The sequence below is a fragment of the Lissotriton helveticus genome, chromosome 3_2 (genome assembly GCF_964261635.1).
Source record: "Lissotriton helveticus chromosome 3_2, aLisHel1.1, whole genome shotgun sequence".
Taxonomy (NCBI): Eukaryota; Metazoa; Chordata; class Amphibia; order Caudata; family Salamandridae; genus Lissotriton; species Lissotriton helveticus.
Window position 1 is genome coordinate 88583824 of NC_136062.1, and position 17569 is coordinate 88601392.

Genomic DNA, 17569 nt, shown 5'->3' on the forward strand with positions numbered 1-17569 from the left:
CTCCAGCGGTGATAAATCTTCTGATAAAACCCCTTAGCAGGACTGTCCTGTATGACATCTTTCGCGGCGCGATAACAGATACATCTCCGTGAATCTCACGGCGCGCATCGATTTTCAAAGCGCTCGCTATCCATGCAAGATCAACAAGTGGGAGGGGTGGGGGTGGGGGGGGGGGGGAGTGCGGCCGAGAGCACACACAGTGTTTCCCATGCGGGAGCGAGCAGGGGCACCATCTGTTTGCAAGTTAATTACAACCAGATGTCACCAAAGCTCGGTCACCAAACGTGCATCCATTGCCATTGAAAGCAAAGCAATGCGTGCACGTTTTTGGCCTAAAAAGCTAATCGATTTCAAGAGGTCTCCTCCTATGCAGCGCATGCGCACTGGGTAGGCGAGACCTAAAAACAACCATGTATGTAAAAGTAAGTGACTGCCTCAGTAGGTGATAAGGGCAATAGCTGTCAGGAATTAAAACGGAACGGAAATAGAAGAAGATATGAAAAGAAGTGTGGCACAGAGAGGCTGGATTTAAAAGCAGATGGTTGCATTACGGAGAAGGTAATTAGTAACAGAAAGGGGTGATAGTTGGAGCAGGAAATCAAAGAAAGCAGTGGCAAACATAATTCAAGTGAGAGAATTGGAGTCAATGAGCACCAAGATCAATAATCAGTAGGAAGAGGTCATTGAGTCAAGGGTATTAGGGAAAGAAGAGGAACCAAAGAGCAATTTAAGAAGAAAGTGTCGGTGAGACAAGATGGTCAGCAAAAGGGGGGCGGTAAAAGGGTCAGACAGAAACCAAAAAGGAGGTAACAAATCAGAAAAAGGCGAGAGGGCAGAGAAGGAAAGATATAGCCTATGAGAGCCAAAGAACAAGAAAGATAAATGGAAAACTGAGAAAGAGGGAATGGTGGGGGTCAGTGAGAAAAGGGTCTCACTAAGTTACTGTTTCTAAACTTAAGCTTATCAGACTAAAAATGAAGATAATAAAAGTGAATATGCACAGGAGGTGGTCACCAAAAGGCATGTTTTGCCCAAACCATTTTGATCTTTTTCCTAAATCATAGTTTTCCAAACGAGCCAGGATGAACAGCGATATCCCAATGTGCAATCAGGATCCAGTTCCTATTTGTTGATAGACGATGAGATATTGTTGCATTTCTACACACACACACACTTGTAAATGAGTTTACAAGTTTGTAAATGACGTTATGCGTTGCTCTGTAACCCATAAAGATGCAGTCACAGGCCATAAGGTGAACACTTTTAAGGAGGCGTGGCCAAGGCCAAGATGGAAGACGTTATAATGGAGCCCTGCGCCGAGAGACTGTTATCCACTGTATATACAAGCCCACTGCTTCCTTGTCCACCTGTGGGATCTGCTGGAGGAAGTGGGGATGCCATTGAGGCATGCAAGGGCCTCGCTGGCGGAAGGATTTGACTCACAGCCTGCCCAGACTCCCAACAGCCTGTCGGGGTCCATGGGGAGTACGCGGCCTGGAACTCGCCATCGGGTGTAGGTCGCCCTCCTCTCTTTCCCCTTTAACCCCTCCCTCATTCTTCACAGCTTATCTGGGAGGAGGAAGGAGGGGGGACAGCAGAACAGTAATATGGGCCCATAACCCCCAGTGGAATGGCACCCGATGCCTGGCCTATGAGGCCCAATACACGGAAGAGTCCCAGATGCTCCTACCTGCCCCGACACTGTGATTGAATGGAGCATGTGGACACTGACTGCCTCTCCAGACCACCAGTGTACTACTCAGGATCGAAAGGTGAAAGGTGGGTGCTTTCATTCATCTGGCTCGAGCCATACGGGGCCTGTGCAGCAGCAGGCAGCCTTAGCCCTTGAGGCAGGGCCGCTCAGACTGGGGGGTAGACCAGTGTACGGCGGGGGCCTTCCCCGCTTGTCAGCTCTCGTCAAGGCTCAGCCTAGATTGATGGGGGCAACGGGGGTGATTACGTGTGTGCTGCTCCCCCAGGAGATCACAACACGCAATATGGGCTCACGAAGCAGGCAGAAGGACAGCTTCATTAGAGGAGACGTAGGCACACAGAGGTCTGTGGTTGCCGTGCATCATCAGCCATTTTGGTCCTCGCATTGGGGGACAGCATATAAAACCCCACACCTGAGCTGGACTTGGAGCACTAAACTGGGGACAGGTGCAACCTGAAACAGGGCTCTCTGCATCTGGGCGCCTGCCTGGGAGGATGTTGGGGCGTTCGTTTGAGCCCTGCAGGACACGCTGGTGATACCCCCACTGATACCTTTCTGTGAAGATGTACTAGAGGCGCCTTCTGAGCAACAACACCCGTACACAGAGACTTCTCTTAAGGCCTCAAGCCCTCCCCACTACACCTCGTGGGAGCCTTGTGTGGAGATGCTGCCCTTGGAGGGCATAACCTTGTGCTGTCACTGGGCATCCCTGTGTACCAACTGTCTGTCTATACCAGAGGCCCCCTGCTGCACTGGGCTGCTCAAACTACAAGCGGGCCTGCACCTGGAGTCGACCACTGCACCCTGTGGACGCCATTGGACTCACTGCATTCATATTGGGGAGCCTCAGAAATGGAACCCAGCCAGCACAGCCGAGACCCTTAACTCTGCCAATGGGTAATCAACAGGCTGTGGACTCTGTTAATCACCGTACTGGCCCTACCTCAGGTGAAGGTAAACTTGACCTGGTACTTGCAGCAATAGAATGGTCCCGCGTGTCGCTGGAAAATAAAACAGATGCAGTTGCAACGGATCTTACGCTACTGAGAGACAACCACCGTAAAATATCCAACAGGATTCACATATTAGAGCAATCGCTAGCACCTACCCAACCGCAAACTCAGGACTCGCAGTCTCTGTTCTATACACTAAGGGAGAGGGTCTGCACTCTTGAGGAGCAGACGGAAGATGCTGAGGGCTGATCACAGTGCAACAACATTCAGTTGGTGGATCTGCCTAAAATCGTAGAGGGCCGGGATGTATAATCTTATCTCGAGTCCTGGATTTGGAGTTTTATTCTCACAGAAGCCCTCTCGCCCTTCTTCTCAGTGGAGCAAGCACACAGGGTTCCGTTGTAGAGACTATCTCTAGGCTCTCCACCTAAACCCCTGGTAGCATGCCTCATGCACTATAAAAACAGACACAATACCGCATGAGGTCCGCGAATTGAACAACCTGACAGTCAACAATGCTAAAGCAGAAATTTTTCCAGAGTACATGTTAGAAGTCCAGAGCAAACAACAGCCTCTTCTTGTGGTCAAACGCAGGCTAAGAGACTCCAATAGCCAGTGCCCACTCCTGTAGAGGAGGAGGGGGAAATCGCTGGCTGGTCCACATATGCCCTGTCCCCCAAACTTAGAGGAGGTCATACAGGAGAGATGGAGGGGACTGCTGATGGCTGAGGAGTTATGCGATCCCATTCCACCCTCTGACACAGATGTCAAGGACTCCAAATCCTCTGGAGATGAGGACTCTCTGGCCTCTGATTCCAGGTTTCGACACGCTGCCCACAGTGACCCCACAAACTACGTTTAATATGTTTAAAACAAGCCAGTGTTATGCTGATTATGTGGGGGTCATAGTTAAACCTTCCATATATGGCGACTCCCTACCCTGTTTTCCCTATAGCAGACCTGCTAAACCCTCCTGGGGTGACAGGTGGCACAGGAGGCCTGATCTGCACCCGGTTCATGGACCATGCTTAGATGCCCAGGTTGCAGCACCGATGGCTCCCTGTGGGATGGGGAGGCCTAATGGACCTTAATTACACCAACTTCTCTGGACTCCCACTAGTGCAACAATGACTGCTTGCGCTACAACACTGCCCCAAACGCTCACGTGTGCTGACCCTACGCCACTATAGCGTTTTGTGGTTACTCATGGATGTATCACTTAGAGCCTCTAGGGCACACAGGAGGTGGGGCTGCACCATCTGGTTGGGCGGAGCGGGCACGTTCTGATGCCCTTTTCCTTCCCTAACTGTGATTTTGTTGAGGCGCCAGAGTGCTACCTCCTGACATATTCTGGTGTCTATTGGGAGAGGTGTGGCGCCGCGGCCAGGGCGACTGACGCTGGAATCTGGGGACCACGGTTCGATCCCCGGCTCCGGCGGCAGGTTAGCCCAGCACCATGTGACTCTGGGCAATAGCTCGCTTAATCTTCCCGACGGCCCCCAGCGCCTAGAGACCCTTACGGGTGATTGTGCGCTTTACAAATGTGGACTTTATCCCGTCTGCTAAGCCATCACATGAGGAGAGTGGTGGCCACTGGGGTCGAGCAAAACTCAGGTTCACATGAGATATGGGCACTATTCAAGTGACCTCCACCATTGCCCACCCCGAAACCAGTTTCTCAACAATGGCACCATTTATACAAGGTTGGGCGGGTACCCGTTGTATCCCTGCTCTCGATGGTATTACATGTACTATGTTTTTATGATTGTTCCTTTTTGATTTGCCGCCATAGCCTGCACTCGCCTAGATTACTCTATTTAGGGTGGGGCTGGCCCTGTCCTATCGGTGTGGGCCGAGCCTACCCACTCGAACGCCATTATTATGAATGACACTAACATCATAACATGGAATATCAGGGGAATGCACACCCCTTCCAGTTGATATGCTGTCTATTCATACTTAGGCCGCAGGAAGACACATAAGGACAACCCTGCTGAGAGTCTGAAGTGATTGGAAGTGATTGGAGAATCGTAGCTTTGCCTGCCTGCCCTGTCAGCAACTTCATCGGCAATATCTTCACAGCTTGCCACTCCCGCTGCACGGGAGCCGCTGCGCGTTGCAGGACTCTCACCTGCTAGAGAAGAAACTGTCGGACTAGCTGCCGCGGCGTGGAGAGGCTGCAGGGGTGTTGCGCGGCAGGGACTCACTGTTCCAGGAGTCCCTGCGAGACCTGACGTCATCTGGTCAGCGCCCCCTGCCTGCCCGGCCCATGGCCGCACTTCTGTGTATAAAAATAGCAAGTTTCGTCTCGCGGGACGCCGGGCGAAGCCCGGGCGGGCCGTCTGTGGCCATCCGGGGACGTACAAGGACGGGACGGGCCACCCTATTAACATCTGCGTCCAAAATCCACACCTACAGTGTAGTCTTGTGACAAGGACCCCTAACCAAATATAAATGTGGTAAGTGTACAACAAAGCAATCGCCAGTAAGGTGACGGGTGATAGAGAATCGTGCTGAATCTCTAATAGCAACAATAAAGCGATCCCTTGGGGAAATCAGCATCACTAACATCACTAGGTCTCCGACAGGAAAGTGAAATGGGATTTAAAAAATTACGTTCTCGCACTATATTCATGAAGCGAATGGGCACCGAGGAAGCAGTCAGGAAATCCTCAGATAAAGCAATAAAACACGGCCGGATAACTCGGACCCCGGCAATTAGCAACTACTTTTCTGCCTTAACATCTAAAAGGGAACTAGATACGAATATCCCGGAAACAGAAAATAACCTTAATCCACACACAAGTATAGGGGAACAAATGTGCTCAACATTGAAACCTCAACTAAATCAAAATGTAAGCGATTTGGTTCCTGATAACAAGCTCAACTATTCCTTATATGACCTACAACCCTTGGTCCACGAGGCGACTCTCTTAAAATCCTCAACTCCCATAAGAGGTTTTGGGAGCCTACACAAAACTGAGGATTTAAGTGCAAATAATTTGAAGCCAATAGAAAACAATTCTGAATTAAAGTTTTCTAATAGTTTTTCGAAAAAATCATCAGAACAAGTTCTTGAATTGGATTCTTCTTTGGATCCTTTCATACTCAAAAACAATAATTTTGCTAACACCGCAACTCCAATGTCAAAGGCTCTATTTTCTCTACAAGAAATATTGGAATCGGTTCTCTCCTTTTTAAGAAATATTCTAGAAAATTCTGATCAAACTTTAGATGTCCAAATTGGTATACTAAAGTTTCTAGTAGAAGAAAAAAGGAAAAAAAGAGTCCTTCGAAGCAGCGGAAAATCAACTAACCGCTAACACTAAGCAATTGCAAAAGAATAAATCTATCAATAACGTACAAAAGCAAATAAAACGTGATTCTAGTACTCAGACACCAGAAACAGTACAAACAGAAAACACAAAAAAGGGAAAAGTTGGAAACTCAAAATGAATCTACACTATACTCCTTAAAAAAATTATTTAGAGAAAAACCTCTAAAAAATGTAAAACAATATCCAATTTTTTCAAAACCGACTAAAACTGATATGCATAAAAACGATTCTGTCCAAGACGACCAGGACATTAGTACTAAAAATATACCTGAAACTGCAAAAGGAGAAATAACTAATAAAAATATGGAAACTGAGCAAGAAGGAAGAAAAAAAAAAAAAAAAAAAAAAAAAAAAAAAAAGAAGAAGGAGGAAAAAACCATTAAGAAGGATTCACAAAAAGAAAACCCGCAAGCTTAAATTTCAAAAATCTATCACACCTCAAAAACTTCGAGAGGAACAAGAAGATGAAACTATAAAGCCTCACACTACAAAAAAAGTGGAAACCATTGACAGAAGCATTGTAGAGAAAACACAATCATTGAACCCAAGAGCAGATGAATACCTTCCATCCAGGATACTTATAAAGACAGGACACAGAAATATAGGGGTCGGAGAAGGCGATGACAAGTATTCTCAATGTGGTGAAAAGACACAGTCTAAACTATTACAATTCGAAGAACTTTTTCCAACTGCTAATATTCCACTCAATAGAGGTAGGATAATCAATCTTCTGCAACATATACGGCCTCTACAAACATTGACCGGTAACGAAATAGATTTAGTGACTTTCCCCAAAAAAGATAATATCAAAATAGCGATGGTAACATTCTGGTCATCAGTTCTTCCTGGGATCATTCTTAATGAAAAAGAGATACTTCATAAATGCGGATATGATGTAATTGAAAAATCTGAACCCAAGGAAAACAAAACCTATAAAATGTTTAATGATCATACGCGATCAATTTCTAGTACGCAATCCAAAAATTCTCTTAAAATCTCTTCTGCACCAGAAGACCCAGGATCAAGTTACTCAGGATCTATATATCATGGGGAGGACACTTTGAAAATTCAAGTGAACAATGGGGAAAGGGCAGTCTGGTACCAAGATTCAAAAGAGAAGGAAGTCACTGACAGTGTAACGTCCTGGTCTTGGGTCTCGGAGACACTGAATAGCAATAAAACCTTCACTTGCTTGCAACACCCTGTTTAACAATGGATTAAAGATAACATCGTGGAATATGGCTGGGAAAACTAAAAATAAAATGATTGAAGCCACGAATAACCAGCCTGACATCCTGACTCTGCAAGAAACTTGGGCAACTGAACCCTTCTCCCAGAAAGGCTACTATGTTTATGATATACCAGCAAAAGCAACTAACCGGGGCCATGCTAAAGGTGGTTTGGCTATTCTACTGAGGGAAGAATATTTGTGGGCCCAGGAGATTGTTGAGACCAACCTCGATAACTTACAGTGCATTAAGATTTCCTTAAAAACACATAATACTGCCTCACAAAATGCAATTCTGCTTTTCAACATATATGCCCCTCCTGGTAAAAAGCAAGATACCCTATTCGTAGATATCATGGAAACCATTACGCAGATAATAGAAGACCAACTTTATCTGTCTTATATAATTATGGGTGACCTTAACGGAAAAATGTCCAACTCCGAAATAAGAAAGTGGGAAAGTATATATAAAGAAGAAACACTGGAAATTTCAACTCCACAGTTCCCTAAAGGTATTCATTCAGATAAAAGAGGTAAACTGTTACTATCAGCACTGCCTAATATAAATGGGGTAATCTTGAATGGTAATGTCGAAGGAGATACTCCGGCATCGTACACTAGACGGGGAAACTGGACCTTTTCTATTATAGACTACATCATCTGTGGTATGGATTTATTGGAAACAGTTACGTATTTGCACTCTAATTTTACAGTAGATAGTGATCATGCACTGATGCATTTAACCACCGGCTGGTTGGCTAACCCTACAGCTGCAGGTCAGATCATCTTTTATAGAAATACAATCTTGGTAAAAAGTGAACAGAGACGCATCTTCTGGAACTCATCAACTATGGACAATATATCCGCTCTGATCAAATATACTCAATTTCTAAAGAAAACATATTCAGATGATCCAATAGCAAACTTCGAGTACATAATCAAGGAACTTAAAGACGTACTATTAAATAAGTTACAACAGGGTACAATAGGAAATAAAAAGAAGAAAAATAAAAATAAAATACCCGGAATTCAATAACTAAGAAAAAGCTCAATAAACTGATACGTGCTCAATATGCGTACTTTTCTCCTTCAAATAAGAAAGAAATTAATAAACTAAAAAATCAATTGAGAAGAGAGAAACTTAGCTATAAAAAAATATTACAAGATCGCAATTGGGTTGACATCCAAATAGCTGCAAAAAAATATAACCAGCGCAAATATTGGTCCCTAATCGCTAAAATAACTGGAACAAAAAAGAAACTACAAGCCATACCGGTTCCACCGAACGATTGGGAAACTTATTTGACTGATCTTTATAAAGCAAATCTGACTATATTAGATGAAAAAAGGGCTGATAACATTATGGAAAAACATAATTCATCAATTTCTAAAACCACGGCAATATCTGTAGAAACATATATTCGAAAAGCAAGAAACACTGGTGCCTCAGGCCCAGACCAAATATCCATCAAGGTCTTGCATGCCGACCCCAAGGAATGGAGCCAGATGCTATCACCACTCTTTAATTACATCTTCAACACTGGACAAGTACCAAAATCATGGCAGGGGAGTATCATCATCCCCATACATAAAAAGGGGAGTAAAATCATAGCAGGAAATTACCGTCAAATAGCACTGATGGATGCCACCGGAAAAATCTTTGCCGCAGAGGTACTAGAACGATTGAAAGATTGGGCCTTCTCGTTGGGTCTAATACCTATGTTTCAAGCTGGCTTTAGACCTAAACACTCCGTTACTGACAATATTGCAACCATCCAGGTTATTCTAGATAAATACGTAACACGGAAAACTCAGGCTGTATATGCAGCATTCATAGACTATTCTACCGCGTTTGACCGTGTCGATCGACCAACACTATGGAATAAATTAAGGAGTCTTGGTATACCAGAACAATTGCTACAGGTCATAGTAAGCCTCCATACCAATACCTAGTGTCAAGTACAAATGGGGGGCGAAAAAGGTTTAACGAAAATAATAAAAACAGCTAACGGTCTTAAACAAGGGTGTCTTTTAGCCCCGATACTATTTTCCCTATATCTCAGTGACTTACCACATCAGTTACAACAGGGTTCAAGTTTGCCTCCTAAAATCGACAAACAAAGTATTCATGCGTTGCTTTATGCTGATGATATAGTGATGTTAGATCTCACTCCTTTTGGACTGCAAAAACTACTAGACATCCTGCATAAATATTCAAAAGAAAATTTTTTGATCCCAAATATAAGGAAAACAAAAGTTGTAGCCTTTTCTGGGAGGAAACAAAGTGCTAAATACAACTGGAGGCTTGGCAGAGAAAAAATAGACGAAGTTGACGAATATATATACCTTGGCAGGATTCTCTCAAAGAACTTAAAAAATACAAAACAGATAAATAACTTAATAAAGAAATCCGATCTACATGCTGGAGCACTTTCTAGACTCTATAGTGCTACTGGTAACAGGCATTTCTCCTCACTGTTAAAAATATACAGAGTAAAGATCCCCCCTGTCTTATCCTATGCGACGGAATATATCCCTATAAAGCAGTGGGATTACATGGATCGTAAAGAAGGAAAAATCCTAAAAAGAATTATGAAGGTCTCAGACTCCATACCAGCTCAAGCTTTAAGATTAGAATTTTCCATTACAAGTTCTTATGCTACGGCCGTGGCTAACGTTATTAGGTGGGCTTACAACCTCCTCCATGCAAAAGAGGGAACATTAAGATTCCTGCTGAAAAACGAAACTTTCGATTTAGAAGCCGCAAAGCAAACTTTTCTAGGGAATATGACTGTTGTATTTCGAATGGCCAAAATTTGTCCGGACATTTTGCTCTCCTGGTCTGTATCACAATTGAAACTTTTTCTAAAATGTTTTACCCCAAAATTGAGCTATGAACTCGATCTTGCACATTGTAATAAACTATCTACCTACAAACCTTTCATAGAATCACTGGAGTACAAACATATCCAGCCATACATTGGGTTTTCCCTTACGCATAGCGCAAGGAGGGCGATTACAATGTTACGACTAGGCATCTTACCTGTGCAATCTTTTAAATCAAGATGGTCACCCGGAGGATCCCCACTATGTTCTCTTTGCCAAGGGGGTGACCAGACCATCGAGCACTTATTATTTGTATGTCCTAGTTCTAACGTAACAATAGCACGTGCAAGATATCTTGATCCTATATACCGTACCTGCAGAATTACAACGGTAAAAGAACTATTAACAGTGTGTAAACAGCCACCAAATGAACTTGTATGTTATAATTTTTATACATTTTTAAAAATCTCTGTTATTTTTATATTGATTAGTGATGTAAATTTTCTTTTATTGATTGTTCAATGTTATATTTGTGGTCCTCTGTTGAGTACCAATACAAATAAAAATCTTTTGACTTTTGACATAAGGTTTCTGCAAGAATCTCACCTTACTGAGATAGAGGCCCTGAGTTTGCAGAAGGGATGGAGGAGAAAAGTATATTCCACTAACTACTCTTACTTACGCCTGGGGGGTATTGGGGTGTATTAAGGCAGGGGCCCCCCATCACTGCAGAGAAAACAGTCATAGACCCAGAAGGTCAATATGTGTTAGTAGTGGTGTTGGAAGGTGCGATTAGATGACTGCCAGGTGCTGCTTGGATCAATTAATGCGCCTAATACTGAACAGGCAATGGCGATATAAACACGGATATCACTACCTCCAGGCTGATAGAATGGGTCATCTTCAAGGTGGGAATTACAGGACACTGCTTGGGTAACACACTTAGCATTTGCCGTGAGATTGACAGCGTGGTGCCCCGGGTGGAACAGCAGCTGTTGAGACTTGAGGAGCAGGTCCAGTCCTCCAAAGCAGACCGTGCACGACTAGGTAAGGCTCAGTGCAACCATGCTTCACTATTGGAGAGGTTGCATTGACGCGATTACGCAGCTCACACTGAAAACACACACGCTGAGGCCGACAAACCGGGAGCACTGTTAGCATGGTTGCTACACCAGGAACAACCACAGCGACCTATATTGTCCATTCATTTCTACACGAAGGTCCTATTACACATGCAAAGGAAGTTACATGCTGCATTCACATGCCATTATGCTTTATTACATACATAAGCGGTGGGGGAGATCAGGTCCTTTCTAACCAATGTTGCCTAACCTCAGGTACCACTCGGGCACAGGGAGAAACTTAATGGGGACATAACGATCTTCGAGATTAAGGAAGCCATACGGAGACTCGCTCGGCAAAATCCCTGGTCTTGACTGTCTACTGCCCAAATTTGATACGGTTTATGCCAATTCTGCAAGTGGAATTGTAATTCCACCTGAGCCTAGTCAGGACTTACCTGCTTCGATGAGCAGAAGAGATGACCTTTCAACTATGACGCTCTGTTCTTCAGTGGAACAAAATTCTAGTCTCTTCAGAGCTTTAATTAACTCAACATCTTCCAAAGTCTCATTTTGTTGGTAGTATCACCTGCAAATGAACGATTTTTTGCTCGTCAGACCCAAATGAATGGAAAAACAACACTATTTTTCTTTCTGGATGAAAACCCCTTATCATCAATGGAATCTAAATAATTTTCAAATGCTCTGTGCCACCATATCCACTTTAAGACAGGTTTTCCTGGATTTCATAAGACTAATGTTGGTGGTAAAATTCCTTGAGATGTAGCCATGGTGTTTATAGCGCATAATGACTATCCCAGAATTTAGTTTAACTTGACTACTCAAATTCTAAAGTATAAGTAGATATTGCTCTGGAATTTCAGTAATTGCAGTTCTGTCACTGTATTTCAAGAAGTAGTGAACCTTTGTTTATTGCACAGTTTTTAAAAGTTGTTATTAAAAATACCTGCACATCGCTATTGCACTTTGCGGCGATGCTATTTTCACACAAAGTTCAATTTTCTCTTAGGTTCAAGAGATTTTGTGTGCAAGACTGTGGTGATTACCATAAAATGAGTGCGTTGATTCCTCAGCACGGTTTTAAGCTGCACTGTCATTTCAAAATAGCACCAACGTTGTCTACGCTGCAAAGCTATGAAGTGTGAAACTGACAATCTAGCGCTGCCTGAAGGCCTAACTTTCGCATCATCAAGTTTTGGACATCTCCCTTTCCATGCTGTCCTAGTCGAAATATCGATCTACACTGGAACATACGACTCTCATTACTGACCAATGGAAAAAGAACAATTGATGGACAGAATGTTGAACAATGTCAAACATTCACCCCAGTACAAGAGATCTGGGCCTAAATCCATTGGGTTTTTTACTCACCATGCCATTCCTGTTTACACCCTGCCATATGCAAACTATGGGAACAGTCCAGCACGAACTGCCAGGCCAGGTCCTCTTGGACTGAAAACAAGCATCCCATGACCGGTTTCGGGGTTTCATTCCTCATCAGCCAGGCTAGCTTGACTCAAGTGGCTTGAAGAGTGATGCCCCATAACCATTCACAGGATGCTGGTTTCCAGTCCAGGGAGTACCTGGCTTGGCAGTTCGGGCAGGACTGTTCCAATGAGGAACAGAGTCAAGACTGATTAGCATAAATAGCTGGATCCAAACTTACCCTGCTTCCATGAGCAGAAGAGATGACCTTTCAACTATGACGCTCAGTTCATCAGTGAAACAAAATTCTAGTCTCTTCAGAGCTTTAATTAACTCAACATCTTCCAAAGTGTCATTTTGTTGATAGTATCACCTGCAAATGAACGATGATTTTTTGCTCGTCAGATCCAAATGAATGGAAAAACACTTTCTGGATGAAAACCCTTGTCATCAATGGAAACTAAATAAATTTTCAAATGCTCTGTGCCACCATATCCACAGTGGAGTGGTAAGCAAAAGAACGAAGGATTAAACCCAGATCTTTGTGACTGGGGGTGAATGTTTGCATTGTTCAGCATTCCGTCCATCATTTGTTCCTTTTGCTTTTGTCGTCCCATTACTATCCAGCACTTCAAAATCTCCTCACTCCTCTAATTGTAGCGCGGCACCAGCACTTTGATTAACAAGTAGGCTTGTAGCTCAGTGGCTGCCAACAGGAAAATGTGCTCGTTCATTTTCGTTAAAATATTGAAGTTGTATAAGTTCCCTCCAAAGAAGAAATCATGGCGCGCTAGTAGATGGTGATGGCAAACTTCTTCATTTCCAATACTAGGGAGTTCATTAGCACACTACTAACACCATGCGATCCAGTCTTCCACCGCTAAGCAATCGTAGTACAACCATGCAAACCTTTTGCACCAGCCCAACACCCCTACCCTCAACACAATAACAGTGACGGCAGCCCACTTGAAACAGTGCGCCCAAATACAGCACGAGAGATAAAATTACATTAAAACGACTGAACACGTCTACAAAACAAACTGAATGATTACCATAACAAACTACAAATCCGATATACGTTCAAACAGCTTTACAGAGCATACTGTTGTACTAGAGTATAGTGACACAACAGGACACAAACACCACGTCCAAAGCAGTAACAAAATGAGCCAAATTGTGAGATTTCAGGCAACAAAGATTGTTAAGTACAGATAGCAATGTCAGAAACCTCGCAGAGTAAGAATGGTTGCTTGCATACAAAGGCTTTAAAAAGAAATGGGAAAAGGACCACGAACGTATATCACCAAACGAGCAAAACGCGTTTTTGGAAAGGGACGGCATCGTTGACGTTAAAGATATACAAATGGCCATGTCCAGCTGCCTTTCAAGAGGAATACATCCGATTTCCAACCTTACCTTCTCAGTGAAATTGAAAAAAAGTTTATAGAAACAAGTCTACCTACTACCTGTTCTGCTTGGTTATTTCTGTCAGTGAATACCTCTGTTTATATACTTTGCTTTCTCACTCCAGCAACGTCATAGGTACTTAAGGACAAACCTGCTTTTGTGCGGATCAGCTGTAATCTCCTAACCAAACACAACCTGCCAGCTCAGCTGGCTCGCACTGAGCCTTCTCTCCCACCGTCCTGGGTATCTGTTGTTCTCAATCTCATGAAGTCAGACACAATAACACGACCACTAGGGTCGCGCAACTAATATACAAAACAACAAAGCGAAAGATGAGCCCAGCTACACGCCAATCTGAAGCTACATTATTTTTCAAGATGGGTCGAAATTAGCTCTCGTTCATTGATTTATCCTAGTAACCTTTAAATTTCTTAATCAGTTAGTTTTGACGACCACTGTAAAACTTTCTCCAAAAACTTAGTTACATTTGATGTTGTCCCTGTGTAAACAATGAAATACTTACCTTCTGATGGTTAAACTACTGAGAAATTGCACGTTGTACGTGTGAAAATACTACCGTTCGGGATAACTATTTAAAGACACGCGAACATCAGGTAGAAAAATCCATTTTAAATAAAATGTTTAAAAAAATATAGCCTTGTAAATGACACCCACCCACGCAGACGCCTCGGATTTTTCACCATTAATCTTTCCCTTGCTTCAAAAATCCGAGTCTGCAACGAGTCTCAGTATGTATGCCAAATGACAGATTCGTGTGTCCTCGAAAGAGAAGCGCTCGGCAGGTAAGATAACAAAAAGAGAGGAAACTGTGAAACTTACCTCGCTCTGGCTTCATGGTTTCGCTAGGTCTCATTCCAGCAGACTGCCTCGGAAAGCCTTATTTACTGACGAAGGAAAGAAAGAGAGGGGGCTTGCGGGGATCCTTACAGGGACATGTTGTTTCAGACTCGCCAGCAACAACTACACAGTCCTCGCAGCAGCAGAGGCTGGCACGGTGTCCTCTCCTGACACGACGACTCCTGCAGTCTATTTATAACCGAGTGGCACAGTAAAGCAGCCTCCGCATAATCACGACGAGCTGTGCAGAGCGGCGAACAGTCTGTGCATTACCAATACTGTACTACCTAGGGGAGGAGACCGATCCACTAGCGCCCACCTCAATCAGCTGTGTCTAGATATGTCGGGGAGGGGCTAACCTCTAGCACTCGGGTAAAGGCCAGAAGCTCCGCCCGCTCTCAGCACAGAACGTGGGGGAGAAGCCATCCCGGCTCCTAGCATCAATCGCAGTTAGCAATATACCCAGGAAGTAGGCAAGCCAACCTCCACTTACTCCAATCGACACTATATATATGTGGGAGACTGTCCCTCCAGCGTGCCACCACAATCAGCACTGTTGCTGCAGCCTGCAGGACTTTCAAACGCCCTGCAGCAAGCAGCCACAGTAGAACAGTCTAGGTGGAAGAATGGCAATCACCAACCACTGAAGTAAGCACTGTATAGAGATCTGGGATAGGGACCAACTACTAGCGTTCAGGAAAAGGACTGCTGGACCCCCCTCACAATCAGTGATATCCACCAGGAAGCAAACTCTAACACCCATGCCAGGGACCCAAGATAGCAACCATGATGCATCGGAAGAAAAATACAACCACCAGCACTCACCCTAAAGACAGTCAACTTGCAACATTTACAGCAATGTGTCTGTGAGAACTAAACAACAACTTTGTCCACCTCGAGAACTTTCAGCACCCCACATAATAAATGATTTGCCTTTTAGAGGCCAACCACTAGCACTCAAAAACGATCCTGAATACTATCGGGACTCGCCATGGCCGCGGCGAGTGGGAGAAAAGACGGACTTATAACACACATCTTAATGCTTATCAACACCCACTAAAATCTCCACTGGGTTTGGGAGAAATGACCAACTCCTCTAGACATCGTGATCAGAGCAATACAGAGAAAGACAGGCCACTATTGCGAGGAGTTTCTACTAGAAAATGTGTTACGCTGGTCATACTCTCGTACGGCTGCACCTCTACTTCGCCAATTTGAAGTCTATAAAGCAGAAGAGAAATAAGGAACCACTGTGGCTTACCCAGCAATGGTACTGACTGTTTATGCAGTGCTAACACTCAACCGAACGTTACATCCACATTTCAAATACGTAAACAGCAACTCATAGAAACGTCCCTGTCCACCATGTATGTTACCCAACTTCTGCCTTTTGACGCACCAGCAACTTCCCTAAAACAGCCACTCTGTCCTGGTTGCACCAGCGCAGTGCTCAATGGTGCTTACCTGTCATTGGAACAACAGAAACCTGGTCCAGCAAACACGCTATCTGGAGAAACCACCACCTTCTGGAACCAATCCGGACGAGGGCAACTTGCCTGTCCACAGACGCCTCCTTGGAGCACAGCAGGAGCTGTACAAAGTGTCGCCCTGCCACTCCGCCCTAGCTGCACTAGTAGTCTGGATGTTTCCTCTTGAGCCAGCACCAAGTCATACCTACGCCTCTCCAGCGATGCCCCCACAACCCCCCGCTTCGAAATTCCCTTACCTTTGTCCAGGCTGCACAGCTTCATGAAGCAAGGAGAGCCCAACAACCCCTGTAAACAGACTCAGAGATAACCAGATTCTGCTGTAGCCACCTTCCACATACACGTTGACCGACGCATGACAACCCCACTCCTCGCTGTCCCCTTCCCAGATTGTGAAGGGTTCATGCTCCACTCACGGCGCTCGCTGCCCACAGTCTCCCATCTGCGTAAACGACTCAGTCCGGCCAGGGACTGGCAATTCCACCGCTCCGCCTTTCCCGAACATTTGCTGCTAGTAAATAATCTCACCGACACCTTAGTTCCAACGGCACTTAACAAAGCCCCAAGAAGCCGAGCGATGTGGTGCGCCCCAACCCTAGAGACCCCCAGCGCCTCCTCGACTCTGCCTCAGGTGACTAAAGAGCTCCAGCTGTTAAAGCACGTATCGCCCCGCTGATTCGCACTTCTGTCATAACAAGGTACTGCACTAGAAACAGAAGAAGGACAGGCTGAAAATCACTGAATTCTCTAGAGCTAGCGTCCTGCGCATACAGTGGCCATGTTAGAGTTGGTCGATACCGGAAGAAAACAAAAGTACAACAAAAAGTTATGCGATGAACCTAAAATTAATGTAAATAATTCTGAATTACTTGTTAATACTAGATCATGAAAGTTACCTTAAATCCCGTAAGCTAAAGAAAAATACATATTTTATTAAAACACGTTATTACATTAGTCATAGTAAAAGTCAAATATCTTGCAGAGTCTTCACTTGTAAGATATGGCGCGATTCCCAGACCAAGTCTTCAGGATGGTTTGAAGGTGCAGAGCAGCACTACTTTGTCCCACCAGTTGAAGGGCTCTATTTGTTTTCTGCCCGCTCATCAATACACTGGGAAGGGTTCGTACAGCAGGTCACGTGCCTCAACAACATCTTTTGTCAATATGTCGTCATTTCCTCTGCACAGCCCGCGGGCGAACTTTTAGTTGACATGGCAACAAGAAGCGAGGCCTACCCGTACCCCATAGGCCC

General features: G+C 44.4%; 1 protein-coding gene across 3 annotated transcripts in view; it reads right to left on the bottom strand.

The window, feature by feature from the left end:
- ATOSA (atos homolog A) overlaps window positions 1–17022 on the bottom strand; it is a 481732-nt gene extending 464710 nt beyond the window's left edge. For 2 of the 3 annotated variants that reach the window (XM_078684847.1, XM_078684849.1), the window contains exon 1: window positions 14813–17022. In XM_078684847.1, the coding sequence (XP_078540973.1) occupies window positions 14813–14846 (34 nt within the window). In that variant the 5' untranslated portion in view covers window positions 14847–17022. Of the gene's footprint in view, window positions 1–11577; window positions 11709–14812 lie in introns of all 3 variants that reach the window. The other variant, XM_078684850.1, reaches the window with a different exon arrangement.
- Window positions 17023–17569: the final 547 nt, after the last annotated feature.